A 21534-nucleotide genomic window follows, 5' to 3' on the forward strand; every position below is an offset into this window, starting at 1 on the left:
ATTTTTCACGACGAGAAAAATGCTCTGGAGCCCACACACGATCGTTTTTTAACCACTTAAGGACCCCTTCACGCCGATATACGTCGGCAGAATGGCATGGCTGGGCACATCCACGTACATGTACGTGGCTCTTTAAGCCCAGCCGTGGGGTCGCGTGCACACGCCGCCGGCACGTGCACGCGACCCGGTCCGAAGCTCCGTGACCACGGCCGCGGGACTCGCGGACCCCATCGCCGCTGGAGTCCCGCGATCGGTCCCCGGAGCTGAAGAATGGGGAGAGCTGTGTGTAAACACAACTTCCCCATTCTTCACTGTGGCGCTGTCATCGATTGTGTGTTCCCTTTTATAGGGAAACACAATCGATGACGTCACAACTACAGTCACACCCCCCTACAGTTAGAAACACAAATGAGGTCACACATAACCCCTTGTGGTTAACTCCCAAACTGCAATTGTAATTTTCACAATAAACAATGCATTTTTAATGCATTTTTTGCTGCGAAAATTACAATGGTCCCAAAAATGTGTCAAAATTGTCCGAAGTGTCCGCCATAATGTCGCAGTCACGAAAAAAATCGCTGATCGCCGCCATTAGTAGTAAAAAAATTTTTTTTTATAAAAATGCAATAAAACTATCCCCTTTTTTTACTAAAAATAGGTAGAAGCATATGTATCGGCCTAAACTGAGGGAAAAAAAAGTTTTATATATTTTTGGGGGATATTTATTATGGTAAAATGTAAAAAATATTCATTTTTTTTTCAAAATTGTCGCTCTACTTTTGTTTATAGCGCAAAAACTAAAAACCGCAGAGGTGATCAAATACCACCAAAATAAAGCTCTATTTGTGGGGAAAAAAAGGACGCCAATTTTTTTGGGAGCCACGTCACACGACCGCGCAATTGTCAGTTAAAGCGACGCAGTGCCGAATCGCAAAAAGTGCTCTGGTCTTTGACCAGCAATATGGTCTGGGGGTTAAGTGGTTAATGACCAATGTAAAAAATGGCATTTTTCTCGTCATGAAAAACGGTCGTGTGTACGCGGCATTATTTTCTTATAATGCAGATGGAACACACAAAAAAGTTTTATTTATTTTTTTCAGCAAAGCAAACACATCATGTATAAAAATTGACATCACTGGGAGTTCATCCATTGCAGGAGCCAGATTGCTAAACTTGATCCAAATTCAATGCAAACATTATTTCCAAACATTTACATTTATTAAATACTGTTCGGTATTAGCTTATCAAACAAACGCCTCCACAAAATGAAATAACGATCTCATAATAAATCTGCCTCATCGACCATTAGCATCCAATATATACCAGCATTTGAAAAGGATTGAAATCTCTTGAGCAGCATCGGAAGATCACCAACATCCAAGACATTCAAAAACAATAAAAATGAAGACAGTTGCCGTTGTTCTGTTACTTTTCTCCTTTGGTCTATTTACAGGTAAGTAACCTTCTGTATGTTTTCGTCCGAATGCATTTTCGTCCAAATTTCTGGGATTTCCGCGTTCGTTTTAACAAACGAAAACGAACGCGCAGAATCCGAAATCTGAAAGATCCGACATAAAAAATGCATTATTTTAATTTCGTTGCGACAACAGTTCAATATAGATAGAAGATTCGACATGAAGGTGACAATAGCGATCTGTGTCTATCAAACCTGCAGTTGAATGTGCCTAACCTAATGCCCTGTACACACGATCGGTTCGTCTGATAAAAACGAACCGATGGATTTTTTTCATCAGATATCCGATGAAGCTGACTTTCATCAGTCGTGCCTACACACCATTGGTTAAAAATCCGATCGTGTCCAACGCGCTGACATAAAACACGACGACGTGCTGAGAAAAATTAAGTTCAATGCACCGTTTTCATCGGTTAACCGATGAAGCTGACTGATGCCGCGTACACACGATCGGTCAAACCGATGAGAACGGTCTGATGGACCGTTTTCATCGGACCAAACCGATCATGTGTGGGCCCCATCGGTTAATTATCCATAGGTTAAAAAAAAGCAATCTTGTTTTAAATTTAACTAATGGATACCTAACCGATAGAAAAAAAAAGATCGTTTGTAGGCACGTCCATCGGTTAAAAATCCATGCATGCTCAGAATCAAGTCGACGCATGCTTGGAAGCATTGAACCTCGTTTTTTTTCAGCACGTCGTTGTGTTTTACGTCACCGCGTTCTGACACAATCGTTTTTTTAAACCGATGGTGTGTAGGCATGACTGACCATCAGTCAGCTTCATCGGTTAACCGATGAAAATGGTCCATCAGACCATTTCCATTGGATGGACCCATCGTGTTTACAGGGCTTTATGGTCAGTCGTGCCTACACACCATAGGTTAAAATACCGATCGTGTCAGAACGCGGTGACGTAAAACACAACGACGTGCTGAAAAAAACAAAGTTCAATGCTTCCAAGCATGCGCCGACTTGATTCTGAGCATGCGTGGATTTTTGACCGATGGATTTCCCCACAGACGATCGTTTTTTTCTATCGTTTTTTTAACCATACGAAAATTTTTAAACAGGTTCTATTTTTTTCACCGATAGGGGAAAAAATGGGGCCCACACACGATCCGTTCTTCCGATGAAAACGATCCATCGGTCCGTTTTCACCAGACGAACCGATCGTGTGTACAGGGCATTAGACCAGGGGTGCCCAAGCTTTTGAAGAGCAAGGGCCACTTAAGCAACATGGTAACCAGTTGAGGGCCACAATGAGCTGAGCGGGCAGATGACAGGTCACGGCTACGCTATGGCCCTCCGATCCACCCAGACGAAAGGGTACCGGCGCTGTAGAGGAAGCATCGGCTTATGGGACTCTGCTCTGCAGCCGCTTTCTTCCTCTACCACCAGCTTCATTCACAACACTGATGCTGTGGTATGGCGGGTCGGCAACCTGCGATCTGGGCTTGCCAACCCACCATTACAGAGCAGGAGGTTGTGGGCCCCCGGGCCACTGGTTGGCCACCCCTGCATTAGACTAAAACTGAATCGAAATTTGCTGCCAGAAATAACACTGGTTTGTTTTTTTCTAGCTGAAACGCTCAGATGTAATGCGTGCCACAGTCGTAATGCTGACCTTTGCAATGATACAATCACTGAATGCCCGGATGGCAGCTCTTGTATGACCGTCTATGAAAAGTTTGGATTCAGTAAGTGACCATCTTCCATCTCTCTATGTCTGTAGAGAATTGGGTTTTAGAAGAATGTTGTTACATTTTGTTAGTTTTATACTTATGGCAAGGTTTCCATATTTTTAAATTGATCGTTTTTATTTAGTCCCTGTTTTTCATTGTTTTTAAAATTATTTATCTCAGGCAGCCAATCAGGTATAGTTTTTTTTTCCTTAATTTCTAATGTGACCATTTTGGCTGCCGAGATAAAGAATATCAATGAGTGTTTGAGTTTAATTTTACATCTGTTTGTGTTATATATTTTTTTTCCGAATAATTTCTACATAAGTTCTAAATCGTATTATTGTGTACTGAAGTTATTTGCAGGTGTTTTAATACGTCGTTCTTTACATCCTGAAAAGAAATGTATTATTTCATTATGACTATTTAAAAATGTTGTGATTGCCAATTAACCTGTAACTAATCCTATTTAACCCCTTCAATAAAGGGCTTTTATACACACCTCAATACCCGGGGCTATTCTGGCACTTCTCTCCTACATGTACAAATCATCATTCTTTTGCAAAAAAAATACTGTATTTATTGATGTATAACACTTACTTTTTTACCCTGAAAATAGGGGGTAAACTGTGCCTGCGTGTTATACGCAGGGGGCTGTGGAAAGTTTTTTTCCTGAAACTTCCCTCTTAAAGTTAGGGTGCGTGTTATATGCCTGTGCGTGTTATACGCCGATAAATACGGTACTCAGAACCCCCAAACAATATATATGTTTTTTTTTAGCAGACACACTAGGGAATAAAATGACGGTCATTGCAACTTTTGATCTTGCGCGGTATTTGCTCAATCATTTTTCAAATGCCTTTTTTGGGGGGAATTATTTTTTTCATGATTTAAAAAATAACAAAACAGTAATGTTAGCCCAATTTTTTAGTAAAATATGAAAGATGATGTTACGCTGAGTAAATAGATACCTAACATGTCACGCTTTAAAATTGCGCACACTGATGGAATGGCGCCAAACTTCGGTACTTAAAAATCTCCATAGTCGACGCTTTGACATTTTTTACAGGTTACCAGTTTAGAGTTACAGAGGAGGTCTAGGGCAACTTATGTCAAGCATGTAGTAAATAAGAATAGTGAAGGTAACTAATAGTTGCATACAAGAGGCAATTATAGCTCAGCTAATTTGAGAGTGTATGTTCCTTTAAGATGACTTAACAGATAATCCCAAGCAGTATGTTAGTACTTAGTAAGTCAGAGTTAAATACAGCAGTTGATTAGAAGCAATATACAGTATGTAGAAGGTAATTCTAAAGCACTACAAGTGAAGCAATTGCTACTTATCCATTTGCAGAGGCTGAGTCTTGTTGTATGTTAGCAGCAATAGGATTCCGTAGTGTAGGGTGGCAGGGAGGATAATATCTTCTGGATTAGGGATGAGCCGAACACGCCCTGTTCGGTTCGCACCAGAACCTGCAAACACACCAAATGTTCGTGTGAACTTTAGAACCCCATTAAAGTCTATGGGACTCGAATGTTTGAAATCTAAAGTGCTAATTTTATTAGATATGTGCATTCCCGTTCGTACGAATGTTATTTTCGTACGAAAATGTTCATTTTCGTACCCGCAGAATAATGTGTACATACGAAAAAATGTAAGCACCAAAATACGAAAACGACGGGATTACGAATGAGTCGCATAACGAACAACCGCAAATACGAACGAACGATCCGACGAAAATACGACAAAACGAAAACAGCAAAAGAACGAATATGACATCTATAACAAAAGACTTGCATTCTGTATTTTGTTTGAATCCTTGTTCTGTTCGTATTTTGATTTTCAGTCGTATGTTCATATGACATCTAACAAAAGATTTTCATTCTGTATGTTGTTTGAATCCTTTTTCTGTTTGTATGTTCATATGACATCTTATAACAAAAGATTTTCATTCTGTATGTTGTTTGAATCCTTTTTCTGTTTGTATGTTCATATGACATCTTATAACAAAAGATTTTCATTCTGTATTCTGAATTCCTTTTTTCTGTTCGTAATTTGGTTTCAAAATACAGAATGCAAATCTTTTGTTATAAGATGTCATTTTCGTTTTTTTGAATGGACAGTGAGTGTAGTTAGTGAAGCAGCTTCTCTTTTGTGCTGAGTACAGTAGTACAGTAAAGCCAAATAAACTTTTCTGTGGATTTTCGTCTGAAGGGAGATCAGTTGGCCAGACTTTTGAACCTGGAACCCAAAAATGGTTTTCTGATGGAGTTTAAAAACGAACGAACGTTCGATAAAACGATCGTTTTTATGTTTGTTGTTAAAAAAGTCTGACCAAGTGTATGGGGCTTAACAATAGTTAATATGGATGAGCCGCGTGTTGAAAGTGCCGCGAATCCCGCAATATATTTCCGAAAGTACAAAATGACGAAAATTCACGAAAATTATTGTCTAACAAGTAACGAACATGAATTAAACAGAATAACGAACCATCCCGCATGTACGAAAATAAAACGGTAACCAAAATACGAATCGATCGGAATACGAAAAAATTGCGTCGTACGAGAAACGAACGGGAACGAACAGGAAAACGGGCGTCTTACGAAAAACGAACGGGAACGAACCTACGGAACGATACGAAACAGAACAAAAAAAAAACGAAAAAAATTTCTGTGCACATGTCTAAAGGCTAATATGTTATTGTCCTAAAAAGTGTTTGGGGACCTGGGTCCTGCCCCAAGGGACATGTATCAATGCAAAAAAAGTTTTAAAAATTGATGTTTTTTCGGGAGCAGTGAATTTAATAATGCTTAAAGTGAAACAATAAAAGTGAAATATTCCTTTAAATTTCGTACCTAGGGGGGGTGTAAAGTATGCATGTGAAATAGCGCATGTTTCCCGTACTCGCGGCTATAATGACTTGTCGGCTCCCGACAATTTAGAGAGAATTCATTCATAAAAAAAACAAAACAAAAGCGTGGGGGTCCCCCAAAAATTCAATTACCAGGCCCTTCAGGTCTGGTATGGATTTTAAGGGGAACCCCGCCATCAATTAATTTTTTTTTTTTTAGAAAGGATGAGAGTGGATTTACATCCACTTTAATAATATTGTACATCTTTTACAACATGTACATTTCAATCATTTTCTAAATGTTACTAATGTCAATGTTATTTTCCTTATTTGGTAATTTTTCATATACCCATACAGTACAGATTTAAATATATAAAACAAAAAATGTTTAATCAATCAGCTCTGTGCATATGTTTGGACCATCCTTAATCTGCAAATATTTTTCTGGTCTCTGATTCCAGAAGATAACAGTATCAATATCTCTGTACAGAATTCTGAAATAATTGTCTGGGCTGAGAGATATGGAGCATATACATATATGTACAAAATTGTTTTGTTTTGTTTCAATTCGTTATTATTATTTTTATTTATTATTAATTTGTTTAGTTAAATTTGTTTTAATTTGTTTAATTCGTTTTCAGAATTTGTTTTGTTTATTCGTTTTCAAAACGATTCGAAAAGTTTTCAAATTAGCTTCGAATAGTTTTTGAATTCAAAACATTTTCGAATTTGAATAGTTTTCCAATTTCCAAAAATAATAAAATAGAATAGAAAATAAAGGAATAGAATAGAAAAAAATATATATATTTTTATTTTTCTATTCTATTGCTTTATTTTGTATACTATTTTATTCTCTTTGGAAATTGGAAAACTATTTGAATTCGGAAAGATTTCGAATTTGAAAACTATTTAAATTCGAAAAGTTTTTGAATTAGAAAAATACTCCCTCTCTACTTTTTAATTTTTGGGCAGTCCCACCATAGATGAGCCATCATTCCCAATACCTTGCATCCTCGCCAGCACTCTGCGGATTTTCCCAGTTTTTACCTACTGATTTTGTTGGGCGTTGCGTACCACCTTGTTAGACATTTATAATTAATTTAGACAGTTCTGGTGTCTACTGCTGAACTGTGGGTTAAATTTAGGATTTTTCTAATAGTGGCTTTGGGCCAGATCCACATACAATTGCACTTGCGGCGCGTATCAGAGATATGCTACGCCGATGTACCTTACCATGCGGAATTTCGAATCCTCAGCGATTTTGCGCCGTAAGTTACGGCGGCGTAGTGTATTTCTGGCGGCGAAATTCAAATCGGCGATCAGGGGGCGGGTTTCATTTAAATGAAGCGCGTCCCCACGCCGAATGAACTGTGCATGCAACGTCCAGAAATTTCCCGCTGTGCTTTGCGCGAAATGATGTCGCAACAACGTAATTTTTTGAACTTAGACGTGAGTTACGTCCATCCCTATTCACGGACGACTTAAGCAAAAGAAAAAAGGATTTCGACGCGGGAACGACTGCCATACTTAACATGGCAAGTCTATCTATACGCCGCAAAATACCTGCTTTAACTATACGCCGGAAAAAGCCGACTACAGACGGCCGTGCGTACGTTCGTGGATCGTCGTAAATCGCTAATTTTCATACCCGACGCGGAAAACGACACGAACTCTACCAAGCGGGCGCCGAAGTATTGCACCTACGATCCGAAGGTGTACGAAGCCGTACGCCTGTCGGATCGAACCCAGAAGCCGTTGTATCTTGGTTTGAGGATTCAAACTAAAGATACGACGTGGGTAATTTGAAAGTACGCCGGCGTATCAGTAGATACGCCGGAGTACTCCTTATGTGGATCTGGCCCTTTGTCTATATGTGACCCCAGTTCCCTTTCCCATTGAATTATGAATGGCGGGGTCTCCGGCTGTTCCACCGACAGCAGTATTTTATAAATTCGAGATATATTACCTCATTAAATCCGTCTCAGATCTTATTAGGCTGGGGTAATTGCTCGACGAAGTGCCTCAGCTGGAGACACTGCCATTTGTTTATCAATCTAAATTCCGGTTTGTGTTTCAACATATTCTACTATTCTAATTCGGAAATTCGGATACAATCCGAATTTCCGAATAACAAAAAATGTGTCTGAATTTTAATTCTGAACGAAATGAACCGCACATGTCTAAAATTAAAACAGATCCAGATTTCCATTAACAATATTGTAACCGAAAGTTGTTCTTCTATAATGGAAATAATTAACTCATAAATCATCAAGAATACAAATTTTATTTTTGACTTTGTCCCCTAGATTTTGGTTTAGCACTAGATCTTTGTTTCTGGCACAAAGCATTTTTTAAGTTTAAAGCTAAAAAACGAAAAACTTTTTACATCTCAAAGGTAAAAGTTTAAAGGTAAATAAAGTAAACAAAAAGCCAAGGAATACATAGTTACATGAGCTTCATGAGGGTGGCCTGTGCCCACTGCTCGACACTGTGGAGATCGATTAGTCAAAGACACAAATCCATCTAGTTCAACCATAAAAATAAGTAAATAAATAAAAAAAATAAAATCATACAATCCCATATACCCAATCCTATAACCACATTAGATCAAGAGGAAGGCAAAAAAAAAAACAGCAAAGCATGATGATCCAATTTGCCACAGCAGGGGGAAAAAATTCCTTCCTGATCCCTGAGAGGCAATCGGATTTTCCCCGGATCAACTTAACCTATATCCAGTTATATTGTGTACATTTAGGAAAGAATACAGACTTTTCTTAACCCCTTAAGGAATGCTGCACGACTATTTACATCGGCAGAATGGCACGGCTGGGCATAATGTCGCAGCCACGAAAAAAAAAACGCTGATCGCCGCCATTACAAGTAAAAAACTAAATTATTAATAAAAATGCCATAAAACTATACCCTATTTTGTAAACGCTATAATTTTTTTGCGCAAACCAATCAATAAACGCTTATTGCGATTTTTTTTACCAAAAATATGAACAAGAATACGTATCGGCCTAAATTGAGGAAAAACTTTTTTTATATATATTTTTTTGGGTTATTTATTATTGTAAAAAATATTGCATTTTTTTTTTAATTGTCACTCTATTTTTGTTTATAGCACAAACAAAAAAAAACCGCATAGGTGATCAAATACCACCAAAAGAAAGCTCTATTTGTGGGAAAAAAAGGACGTCAATTTTGTTTGGGAGCCACGTCGCACGACTGTGCAATTGTCAGTTAAAGCGACGCAGTGCCGAATCGCAAAAAGGGGCCTGGTCCTTTACCTGCATAATGGTCCGGGGCTGAAGTGGTTAAAGCAATCTACTGAGCTGGTCAGAACCACCTCTGTAGGGAATCTATTCCACATTTTCACAGCTCTTACTGTGAAGAAACCTTTCTGTATTTGGAGATTACATTTATTTTCCTCTAGACGTAAAGAGTGTCCCCTTGTCCTCTGTGTTGACCGTAAAGTGAATAACTCAACCCCAAGTTCACTATATGGACACCTTATATATTTGTACATGTTGATCATATCCCCCCTTATTCTCCTCTTCTCAAGAGAGAACAAATTCAGTTCCTCTAATCTTTCCTCATAGCTGAGTTCCTCCATGCCTCTTATCAGTTTGGTTGCCCTTCTCTGCACTTTCTGAACTGCATATTCCAGATGAGGTCAAAATTATATCTCTCTCTCTGGAGTCCATACCTCTCTTAATACAAGAAAATATTTAGCTTGCTTTGGAAATCGCAGCTTGGCATTGCATGTTATTGAAAAGATAAAAAAGAACCCAGTGCTATGAGTATAATTATAAAAACAATGAAAACTAAGAAAAGCTGATCCCCTCTAAGTGTTGGTAGCTGACTTTGTGAGATGTGGGGTGTATGTTAGAGGGGGCGCTAGAGCAATAATTATGTTCCATAGACTAAATTGTACAGCATAAACAAATAAAGTGCGGGGTGTGCAAAGATAAATTCATAAGTGAACAATACAGTGCCTAAAAATAATTCATTAGTAGACAAAGTGCATCAAAAAACAGCCAACGAGATGATTGAGGTTTAAAATGTTTTTGGAATGTCCATAAATCCTTGTGAAGCTGCCAATGACTTGGTATTCCACTGCCTGGGTATTCAGAAACCAGAAGTGGCCGGAAGTACCAATGTGACGGAAATGTGCCTCGACGTACGTTTCGTCGTTGTGACATCGTCAGAAAGTGAAGAAAAAATTACAACTTAAAAAATCTCACCATGTCTTTTACTAAATGCATCGGAATGTCCAAAAAGGAATGTCCAAAAAGGGGTCATTTGGGGGATATGTGTACTGTTCTGGTGCTTTAGGGCCTAAAAAAATGAGGCTGTCAATACATCAGGACTGATCTATTTTCACATATATACAGTATATACCATAGTTTGTATATGCTATAATTTTTTTTCTTACTAAAGATATGTAGCAGAATACATTTTGGCCTAAATTTGTGAAGAAATTAGATTTTATTGGATATATTTTATAACAGAAAGTAGAAAATATTGTTTGTTTTTCCAACATTTTTCCAACATTGTTTCTTTTGTTTTTCATTTATATAATAAAAAAGAAAAACTCAGCGGTGATCAAATACCATCAAAAGCTCTATTTGTGTGAAAAAAAATACAGTATATAAATTTCATTTGGGTACAGTTTTACATGATCTCGCAATTACCAGTTGAAGTAGCGCAGTGCTAAATAGCAAAAAGATGGCCTGGTCATATAGGGGGTAAAACCTTTCTAGAGCTCAAGTGGTTAAGGAATACACAACTGCATTATTTTCTGTGTTTTTTAATCTTCCTGGAGTTTGTCTTTGAATTGTATAGTGTTAGAAATATTTTGATATTTAAAATAATTTTTGTTTTTCAGATCACACCTATCACTCCCTTGAGAAGCGCTGCGCTTTAAATCTGAAATGCAATCGTAGCATGTATGCCTATGTTAATAAAGATGTGTACTATGACCTGTCATATGATTGCTGTGAAACGGATCTTTGCAACAATGGGCCTTTTGTGGGTGAGTATAATGTAATGTGTGTGTGTGCAGGGCCGCCATCAGGGGGTACAGGCAGTACACCTGTAAGGGGCTTGGAGTTCCCCATGGGTCCGGATGGAAAGCCCTTTTTTTCTTTTTTTTTGTAAGGGCCCGGAGGTCCCCAGGGCCCCAGATGGCAACCCCCCCCCCTTTTATTTATAAAAATATATATATTTTTATTATATATATTTTCTATTTCTTTTTATTAAAGAGCCCAAAGAGCCCAAAGGGTCGGGAGGGTCGGGAGGGGGCCCGGAGTTCCCCAGATGGCAACCCCCCTTCTTTTTTTTTCTTCAATAATTTTTTTATATATATATATATATATATATATATATATATATATACACACACATGTATGTATATATATATATATATATATATTTTTATATTATTTTTGTTTTTAGTAAAGGGCCCAGAGGTCCCCAGGGCCCCGGATGGCAACCCCCCCTTTTTTTTTTATAAAAATGTATTTATTTATTTTTTATATATATTTTTTTATTTGTATTTTTCCTGCACATTTACGTCGGCAGAATGGCACGTCTGGGCACAGGCACGTACCTGTACATTGCCTTTAAGAGCCCAGCCGTGGGTCGTGCGCGAGACCCGGTCCGAAGCTCCGTGACCGTGCCCGCGGACCCGATCGCCGCCGGTGTCCCCCGATCGGTCACAGGAGCTGAAGAATGGGGAGAGGTGAGTGTAAACACACCTTCCCCATTCTTCTCGGTGGCAGTGACACTGATCGTCTGTTCCCTGATATAGGGAACGACGATCAGTGACGTCACACCTACAGCCACACCCCCCTACAGTAAGAATCACTCCCTTAGGGCACACCTAACCCACCTAGTGGTCAACCTCTTCACTGCCATTGTCATTTTCACAGTAATCAGTGCATTTTATAGCACTTTTCGCTGTGAAAATGACAAAAAACAAAAATGTGTCAAAAGTGTCCAATGTGTCCGCCATAATGATGGTGGGTGGGTGGAGGACACAGGGGGACACTGATGGTGGGTGGGTGGAGGACACAGGGGGACACTGATGGCGGGTGGTTGGAGGACACAGGGGGACACTGATGGTGGCTGAGTTGGGTGGGTAGAGGACACAGGGGGACACTGATGGTGGCTGAGTGGAGGACACAGGGGGACACTGATGGCGGGTGGGCACAAGGGGATACTGATGGTGGGTGGGTGAGGGGCACTATGGGGGTGAAAGGCACAGGGGGACACTGATGGTGGGTGGGTGGAGGACACAGGGGGACACTGATGGTGGGTGGGTGGAGGACACAGGGGGGCACTGATGGTGTGTGGGTGGAGGACACTGATCGTGTGTGGGTGGAGGACACTGATGGTGGGTGGGGGACACAGGGGGACACTGAAAGTGGGTGGAGGACACAGGGGGGACACTGATGGTGGGTGGGTGGAAGACACTGATGGTGGGTGGAGGACACAGGGGAACACTGATGGTGGGTGGAGGACACAGGGGGACACTGATGGCGGGTGGGTGGAGGACACAGGGGGACACTGATGGTGGGTGGGTGAGGGGCACTGTGGGGGTGGAAGGCACACTGGAAGGGACACTGTGGGTGGGTAGAGGACACAGGGGGACACTGATGGTGGCTGGGTGGAGGACACAGGGGGACACTGATGGTAGGTGGAGGACACAGGGGGACACTGATGGTGGGTGAAGGACACAGGGGGACACTGATGGTGGGTAGGTGGAGGACAATGATGGGGTGAACCGGAGGACACTGTGAGGGGAAGAGGATCGGGAGAATATCACGGGGCTTCGTGCTGTCCTATTGGGGCCGGGCCCCCTACACCACCTGGCCTGTAACTGTCTTCCGCGCCATGCTGCCCACTCCCGCTCCCACCCCCGAACCCGTGATGGCGGCCATGGCATCTCCAGCAAAAAAAAAACAGCACCTCGCGGCCACCCGATGCCTGTAGCCTGAATACCTCTCACAGTGCACTGCTCACCGCCAACCCCTCTTTTCTTCTCGTCCGTCCCAGGTGATGTCATGTACAAGCACCTGGGGTGGACGGGAGGGAAGGAGGAGCCGGCAGTGAGCAGCGCGCTGTGAGAGGTATCACAGACACATCCTGAAACCCTTCTCTCTCCTGCGGATGCAGAGGCTCTCGTCCGTGACCGAGTGACCGATGGGTCAGTCCGCCCCTGGTTGTAGGGGAGCTGCAACCAGATTTTTTTTACTTTAATGCATAGAATCTGCCTTTAGAACCACTTTAAATCACAAATGAGATATGTATTTTCACCCTTATAGCATCTGGCTGTCTAAGGCCAGAATAAAATATGGCAGTTGATTCAGAAAACTGATATTCCTTGGCTGTGGTGACTGCATTCATTAGGGTAGATTCACGTACGGGCGCGCATAGTTACGGCGGCGCAGCGTTTTCCTATTTACGCTACGCCACTGTAACTTACAGGAGCAAGTGCTGTATTCACAAAGCACTTGCTCCGTAAGACGCGGCAGGGTAGCGTAAAAGGGGCCGGCGTAAGCGCGCATAATTCAAATGTGGAAGGGGGGGCGTGTTTTATTTAAATTTATGATGACCTGACGTGATTGACGTTTTGTACGCATGCGCCGTCCGTGTACATATCCCAGTGTGCATTGCTTCCAAGTACCGCGCAACGACGTATTGGTTTTAACGTGAACGTAAATTACGTCCAGCCTTATTTGCGAACGACTTACGCAAACGATGTAAAAAATTCAAATTTCGAAGCGGGAACGACGTCCATACTTAACATTGGCTGCGCCTCCTAATAGCAGGAGCAATGTTACGCCGAAAAAGCCTTAACGCAAACAACGTAAAAAACGAACGCCGGGCGCACGTACGTTTGTGAATCGGCGTATCTAGGAAATTAGCATATTATACGCCGACAACAACGGAAGCGCCCCTAGCGGCCAAAGTTATATTGCACACAATTCTACACCCTGCCACAATCAAGTTACGTCGGTGGAGGAAGCCTATTTTTTCAGCGTAACTGCCTTTGAGAATCGGCATAACGCTACGCGGGCGCGGAATTCAAATTACGGCGGCGTATCTGGAGATACGCCGCCGCAAAAGGTATGTGAATCTACCCCATTGTCTTTTTCAGACTAAGAAAGTTTTCAGCAAGTGCAGAATACACCTTTTGATTTTGACAGAAATACTGTACAGTGTCCTTGTCATCGAAGCAATAATGGTCTAATTTTTCTGTAAACTACTAATCTCCACACCACCTACGTCATGGGTGTTCAACCTGTGGCCTTCCAGCTGTTGCAGAACTACAAGTCCCATCATGCCTCTGCCTTTGGGAGTTATGCTTATAACTGGCAGCCTTGCAATGCCTCTTGGAACTTGTAGTTTTGCAACACCTGGGAGAATGTTCTTCTCCGAATTTCCAGATAAAAAGAATAAAGACAAAAAAAAAAGAAAATGAATGGAACCTCCACTTCTAAACACTGCAAAGTATTACATTTTCATTTATGGGTTTAGATAAACTTTAATAACTACAGTATCTTCTTTATCATAATTCAATTTCTATATATATATATTTTTACACCATTACCATACAGATAAAAATATAACCTACTCCTATGATGGCCCTGAATGTCCATCTTGCTTCTCGTATGAAACCATGGAAGTGTGTAAGCCTGTCACAAATACAATCTGCAGAAGTAAGGATGACCACTGTGCCATATTAGTTGGATTGATGCAAAAACCAGGTAGGTTTTTTTTACTTTATGGGGTGCTGGCTTTTGCATATTATTCAAGATATTTGTTTGCTTAATTAGCTTAAAAGACATTAGAAGGAGAATGAAACTAAGATCTGGGCAGGATATCACACCCCCTTGGTTCTGATGCAATTAAAGGGGTTGTAAATGTATTTTTTTTCCCCTAAATAGCTTCCTTTACCTTAGTGCAGTCCTCCTTCACTTACCTCATCCTTCCATTTTGCTTTTAAATGTCCTTATTTCTTCTGAGAAATCCTCACTTCCTGTTCTTCTGTCTGTAACTCCACACAGTAATGCAAGGCTTTCTCCCTGGTGTGGAGTGTCGTGCCCCTCCCTTGGACTACTGGAGAGTCAGGACGCTCTCTACGTGGCAGATAGAGAAAGGAGCTGTGTGTTAGTGGGCGTCCTGACTCTCCGTAAACGACGTAAAATACGACGGCTGTGTTCCCTGGTCCATACCTTAGCATGAGTTGCACCTCATATATGGGGAATAACTTTACGCCGGACGTACGACTTATGCAAACTGCGTATATTATGCGCCGGGCGCAACTACGTTCGTGAATCGGCGTATCTCCCTCATTTGCATATGTGCATAGAAAATCAATGGGAGCGGCAAATGCGCCCAGCGTAAATATGCGCCCACGCTACAACGGCGTAGGCAAGTTACGTTGGTCGTAGGAAGCCTATTTTTAGGCGTATCTCAGACTGTGGGCACGGCGCACAGATACGACGGCGCATTGTTACACTTACGCGGCGTATCTCGAGATACGTCGCCGTAAGTGCTTTGTGAATCCCGGCCATAGTGAATCAGATTTCCATGCTTTCGCAATGGTCTGCTTTGCTGCTGTGGTTACAAAGAGCATTAGTTTAAATTGACGATGCAATAGGGTGTGGGGTTTACTATTCAGGAGTGCCATAGATGGATCAGGTAGTAGAATAGTGTTAAATTCTCTGCATATTCTCATAAAAAAAAAAGTAATTGTCAGTCAAACAATCTCTCAGTGCTAAAAAATGAAAAATAGCCTGGTAAAGATGAGGTATTTCAGATGGGTACTCGTGGTCAAATATAGTAATTCTTTTTTTACGTACTCAGAAATCTATACTGGAGTCATAGGACTGGAGGCTACTCTAGCTTCCAGTTTCCCCACCAGTCTTGTAACTTTTCTTATTTTTTCAGTGAGCGGTGGCAGAACTATGTTGTTGATCTCTGTAGTGCGGGGGGGAGCTGGGCACCTCAGACGCCCTGTCTCATATTTGAGTTGTAGGCCACGTAACTCCTAAACTGTCCCAATCACCATGACCTCACACCATGACTGACCGACCAGGAGACTCATGGTCTATCGTGCCAACAATGTACTGAACTATCCCCAGGCTCGGATTTCCCACAAGGCCACTGAGGCCAGGCCTTGGGGCAGCAGGGCGCCAAGAGGCGGCAGTGACATGGAGTCCCCCCAACGCCCGGAACATACAGTTAAGGGCGGTAAGTTATGGGGGAATACGCTCGCTCGTTAACAAGCTCTGTCTTCGGGACTCCGTCCTCCCCCCGGCCACCGAGTCTGTATCCTGTCCCTGCTGCCGATGTACACAGAGAGAGGGGAGAGCTGTGCTCCTCCCATCTCAGCTGTGACAGGAGTTCTAGCACAGTGCTAGGCAGTGGCGTTGCTAGGGGGGTGCGGGGGGTGCGGGCCGCACCGGGTGACACCCACTAGAGGGGTGACACCATCCCGATTTAAAAAAAAAAAAAAAATGTTTTTTTTTTTTTTTTTTTTTTTTTTAGCTGACATGACCAGAGGTGCAGGTGGCTGTGTAATGTAAAAGGGGTGCAGTGATGCAGGGTGTTGTGTAATGTAAAAGGGTCCAGAGGTGCAGGGGGCTATGAGATGTAAAGGGGGCCAGTGATGCAGGGTGCTGTGTAATGTAAAGGGGTCCAGAGGTGCAGGGTGCTGTGTAATGTAAAGGGGTGCAGAGGGCTGTGTAGTGTAAAAGGGTCCAGAGGTGCAGGGGGCTATGTGATGTAAAGGGGTGCAGAGGTGCAGGCGGCTGTGTAATGTAAAAGGGGTGCAGTGATGCAGGGTGCTGTGTAATGTAAAGGGGTCCAGTGATGCAGGGTGCTGTGTAATGTAAAAGGGGTGCAGTGATGCAGGGTGCTGTGTAATGTAAAGGGGTCCAGAGGTGCAGGGGGCTATGTGATGTAAAGGGGTGCAGAGGTGCAGGCGGCTGTGTAATGTAAAAGGGGTGCAGTGATGCAGGGTGCTGTGTAATGTAAAATGGTCCAGAGGTGCAGGGTGCTGTGTAATGTAAAGGGGTGCAGAGGGCTGTGTAGTGTAAAAGGGTCCAAAGGTGCAGGGGGCTATGTGATGTAAAGGGGTGCAGAGGTGCAGGCGGCTGTGTAATGTAAAGGGGTCCAGTGGTGCAGGGGGCTGTGTAATGTAAAAGGGTCCAGAGGTGAAGGGGGCTGTGAGATGTAAAGGGGTCCAGTGATACAGGGTGCTGTGTAATTTTAAAAGGGTCCAGTGATGCAGGGTACTGTGTAATTTTAAAGGGATCCAGTGATGCAGGGGGCTGTGTAATGTAAAGGGGTGCAGGGTACTGTGCAATGTAAAGTGGTCCAGAGGTGCAGTTGTGGAGAGGGGTACACAGTAGTAACAAAAAGATATTGAAGGATGCAGAGGTACGCCCCTGGCCTATAGGCTCCTGAGAATTCTGAATTCCGGTTCTGGAGAAAGAGAGGTGGGGGGAGGGGACAAAGAAAAATGGAGAGAAAGAAGAAGGGATAGAACGAACAAGAAAGATGGATAGGGAGAGAGAGAAAAGGGGAAGAAAGGAGAACAGAGAGAAAACAGTAGGGTAAAAAATATTTGAATTTTTTTATTGGGGGGGTGACACCATATTTTACCGCACCAGGTGACACCAACCCTAGTGACGCCACTGGTGCTAGGACTCCTGTTTTGGAGGTGACAGGGTCAATAAAGAGAACATGTCACCTCCAATTGCTATCACACAGGGAATTGTTTTCTCCTGTGTGATAGCAAAAAAGTTAAGTGAAAAAAAAAAATGATAAAAAATAAATAAATAATTAGAAATAATAATTAAATTAATAACATAAAAATGTAAAGAATAAGAAAAATAATAGGGAAAATAATAAGAAAATTATGCAAAAATTTAAAAAAAGTAAGCGACAAGCTACTAATAATAAACAAAAAAAAAAAGTGGTAAAAAAACGAAACAAACATTTTTTTAACTGACCGTGTCGCTCATTCTCCGTTGATTTGGGGGGGGGGGCGACGGTTGGCAGGGAGGGGGTGCATTGCGGAACCTGGCCTTGGGGCGGTAGGGAGAGCAAATCCGGCCCTGACTATCCCTTTGCGAAATGAGAAATGTAGTGCTCTTTCCCTGTGTGGATGTGACGGGTGGCAACAGTGAAAGTCCTCTACCTAGCGCCAAGCGGGACAGAACATTTTCTGAAGAAGAATATGACATCATTGGGCTCGATCTTCTTTTACAAAAAAAAAATATAGGCCTTTTTCTTATTAATTTGACGGTGGTTTAATGGGAAGAAGGATCTGACAATGTGAAGTTAGCAGGATCCTGAATTTCAGCTTTAAAGGCCAAATGTTAACGTTTGCTTAGATCAGGGTTTGACAAACTTGCTTGGAATCTAGGAGCCAGCTAAAAAAGTTAGGAGCCAGAAAACACACCCCGTCCCGACGAGCTTGCGCTCGGAAGCGAACACATATGTAAACGGTGTTCAAACCACACATGTGAGGTATCGCCGCGATTGGTAGAGCAAGAGCAATAATTCTAGCCCTAGACCTCCTCTGTAACTCAAAACATGCAACCTGTAGATTTTTTTAAACGTCGCCTATGAAGATTTTAAAGGGTAAAAGTTTGTCGGCATTCCACGAGCGGACGCAATTTTGAAGCGTGACATGTTGGGTATCAATTTACATTATCTTTCATAATATTAAAAAAAATGGGGATAACTTTACTGTTGTCTTATTTTTTAATTAAAAAAAGTGTAATTTTTTCCCAAAAAAGTGCGCTTGTAAGACCACTGCGCAAATACGGCGTGACAGAAAGTATTGCAACGATCGCCATTTTATTCTCTAGGGTGTTAGGATAAAAAATATATATAATGTTTGGGGGTTCTAATTAGAGGGAAGAAGATGGTAGTGAAAAATAGTGAAAAATGACATTAGAATTGCTGTTTAACTTGTAATGCTTAACTTGTAATACCAACAGCCACCACCAGGTGGCGACCTGGCAACCGGGATTTGTCGAGCCCTGGCTTAGATGTTTGTCATGCTAATGCTGATTATTTTATTCTTTCAGATGGTGTTTTTACCAACTTTTCAGCACAGGGATGCATGTCGAATCTGAGTTGTAACTATGAATACAGCCAAGCCATTGGATATGAAATGAAGACGATTAAAATACAAAAATGCTGGTTACCAGATCTGAAGCATCAACCCGATCAAGAAAAAAAGGAGGAATGACGGCATATGCTACAGGAAGTTGACATCATTTCAGATAAAATAAAGGCAGAACCCTAACTAATCAGCTAAGGGATGAGTTAAAAATCAATCTATATGAGTTACTTTACCAGACACCGCTTTTCTGAAACCTTCTACTCTTTGGCTTCTTTTGTTAACTTCCATGCTGACCGTCTAAAATCTTAATTACAGTAGTAAAGGTCTTTCTTGCACTAAGCTCACCTAAAAACATTAGACATGTACAATACCGAAAATGTGTTTAGTTTCATATGTTGTGATCTGCATTCGTTACTTCCGATCATTCATAACTTTGTTTTAAATAATTTTTATTACATTTTTACAAGTAAAAAATATTCTTACATACTTTGCAAAACAGTTTGCAAGTCATGACTGCTGAGAAGCTTAGGCTTAACTTAACTTCCCCTTAATTCAAACATAACAAAAAAAAAAAATTGCCCCCCCAATAATTACACACAGACCATTTAAAGTTGGAAGTGGGCAAGGCCACAGCTTTATTGAAACATATTGTTATAACAAACTTCAAATCCCAACAATCCAAAAACCATGCCAGTCACGGTTACACCGTGAGCATCTCTAAACAAACTGTCTAGTCCAAGAGGCCTGTCTCCGCCATCAGTGCGAGACAGGCATTAAACTGACCCTGTAATTCAACGTGAGGGCTTAGCCCAAAAAGTAATGCCAATTGCTGGCCAGGTAAAACCGCCAAAAAGCTGTGACGAAACAACAACACCATGGGTGGGAGGGTGGTCAACTCTTGTGACGTCAATTCTTCGGAATTAGTTGGACGTGCCCCAGCTATTTCTAGAGTTCTGGCTCCACCCCCTCACCTCGTTTCATCGTAGCCAATCCCAGCGGAGTCACTCTGACTCCCTCCTCATGTTGACGCCCCACCTGGTTGCCAAGCATCCAGCAGTCAAGGCTCCCTTTCCTTAGTGCAGGGCGGGTCAAGGGGCCTTCATTCAAGAAAATACAAGAATTCTCAAAATACACATAAATACATAAAAAAAATACATATAGGTACACAAATGGATCTATCTTCTAAAGCCCTGTACACACAATCAGATATCTGATAGAATCAAATCCGATGGATTTTTTCATCAGATATCCAATGAAGCTGACTTTCATCAGTCTTGCCTACACACCATCGGTTAAAAATCCCATTGTGTCCAAACGCGGTGACGTAAAACATTAAAACGTGCTGAAAAAAATTAAGTTCAATGCTTCCGAGCATGCGTCGACTTGATTCTGAGCAAGGCGTGGATTTTTGACCGATGGACTTCCCCACAGACGATCGTTTTTTTCTATAGTTTTTTTATCCATAGGAAAAATTTAAAACAGGTTCTATTTTTTTTCACCGATGGATAAAAAACCAATGGGGCCAACACACGATCGGTTCGTCCGATGAAAACGGTCCATCGGATCGTTTTCATCGGACGAACCGATCGCGTGTACAAGGTTTAACATGCACTTAAATACAGAAATGGATCTATACCGCAGAATATACTGTTCTTTAATTCTCCTGGACCATCTACTTACTGTAAATAACAAACAAGAAAAAGGAGAAAATGAGAAGCATTGGGGGTGGACCCGTTCCCCTATTCCCACCCCCCACCCCCCTATAAAATAATAAAAGTAAAATGTATGGGGTAGATTCAGAGAGAAGATACGACAGCGTATCTCCAGATACACCGTCGTATCTCTAAGTGTGCGGGGTCGTATCTATGCGCCTGATTCATAGAATCAGTTACGCATTGATTTCCTTAAGATCTGACCGGCGTAAGTGTCTTAGGCTGCATATTTACGCTGGCCGCTAGGTGGCGCTTCTGTATATTTATGCGAGGAATATGCAAATGAGCTAGATACGCTGATTCAGAAATGTACGTCCGGCCGGCGCATTTTTTTACATCGTTTACGTTAGGCTTTATTAGGCGTATAGTTACCCCTGCTATATGAGGCGTATCCTATGTTAAGTATTCCCGTCGAGTTTTGAAAATTTTACGTCGTTTCCGTAAGTCGTTCGCGAATAGGGCTGGACGTAATTTACATTCACGTCGAAAGCAATGACGATTTGCGCCGTAAAAAACATCAAATACGCGGGGTCACAGTTAATATACATAAAACACGCCCACATCATCCACATTTGAATTAGGTGGGCTTACGCCGACACAGATACATTACGCCGCCGTAACTAAGGGCGCAAGTTGTTTCTGAATACAGAACTTGCG

The 21534-nt window shown here is 41.8% G+C and overlaps 1 protein-coding gene across 1 annotated transcript; it reads left to right on the plus strand.

Moving 5' to 3' along the window:
* The first annotated feature begins 1289 nt into the window (after positions 1-1289).
* Positions 1290-19348, plus strand: LOC120916427 (protein RoBo-1-like). Its single transcript, XM_040327391.1, has 5 exons — positions 1290-1453; positions 3059-3175; positions 10901-11047; positions 14637-14786; positions 19128-19348. The coding sequence occupies exons 1-5, from the start codon at positions 1402-1404 to the stop codon at positions 19289-19291; spliced, it is 630 nt and encodes a 209-aa protein (XP_040183325.1). The 5' UTR covers positions 1290-1401; the 3' UTR covers positions 19292-19348.
* Positions 19349-21534: the final 2186 nt, after the last annotated feature.

The sequence above is a fragment of the Rana temporaria genome, chromosome 10 (assembly GCF_905171775.1).
Source record: "Rana temporaria chromosome 10, aRanTem1.1, whole genome shotgun sequence".
Lineage (NCBI taxonomy): Eukaryota > Metazoa > Chordata > Amphibia > Anura > Ranidae > Rana > Rana temporaria.

Bases quoted from the DNA above. Each gene is read 5' to 3' on its own strand.
- LOC120916427 (XM_040327391.1), top strand. From the start codon at position 1,402: ATGAAGACAGTTGCCGTTGTTCTGTTACTTTTCTCCTTTGGTCTATTT. The intron at 11,048-14,636 runs GTGAGTATAATG...ATTACCATACAG, and splicing joins CAACAATGGGCCTTTTGTGG to ATAAAAATATAACCTACTCC. The intron at 14,787-19,127 runs GTAGGTTTTTTT...TTATTCTTTCAG, and splicing joins TGGATTGATGCAAAAACCAG to ATGGTGTTTTTACCAACTTT.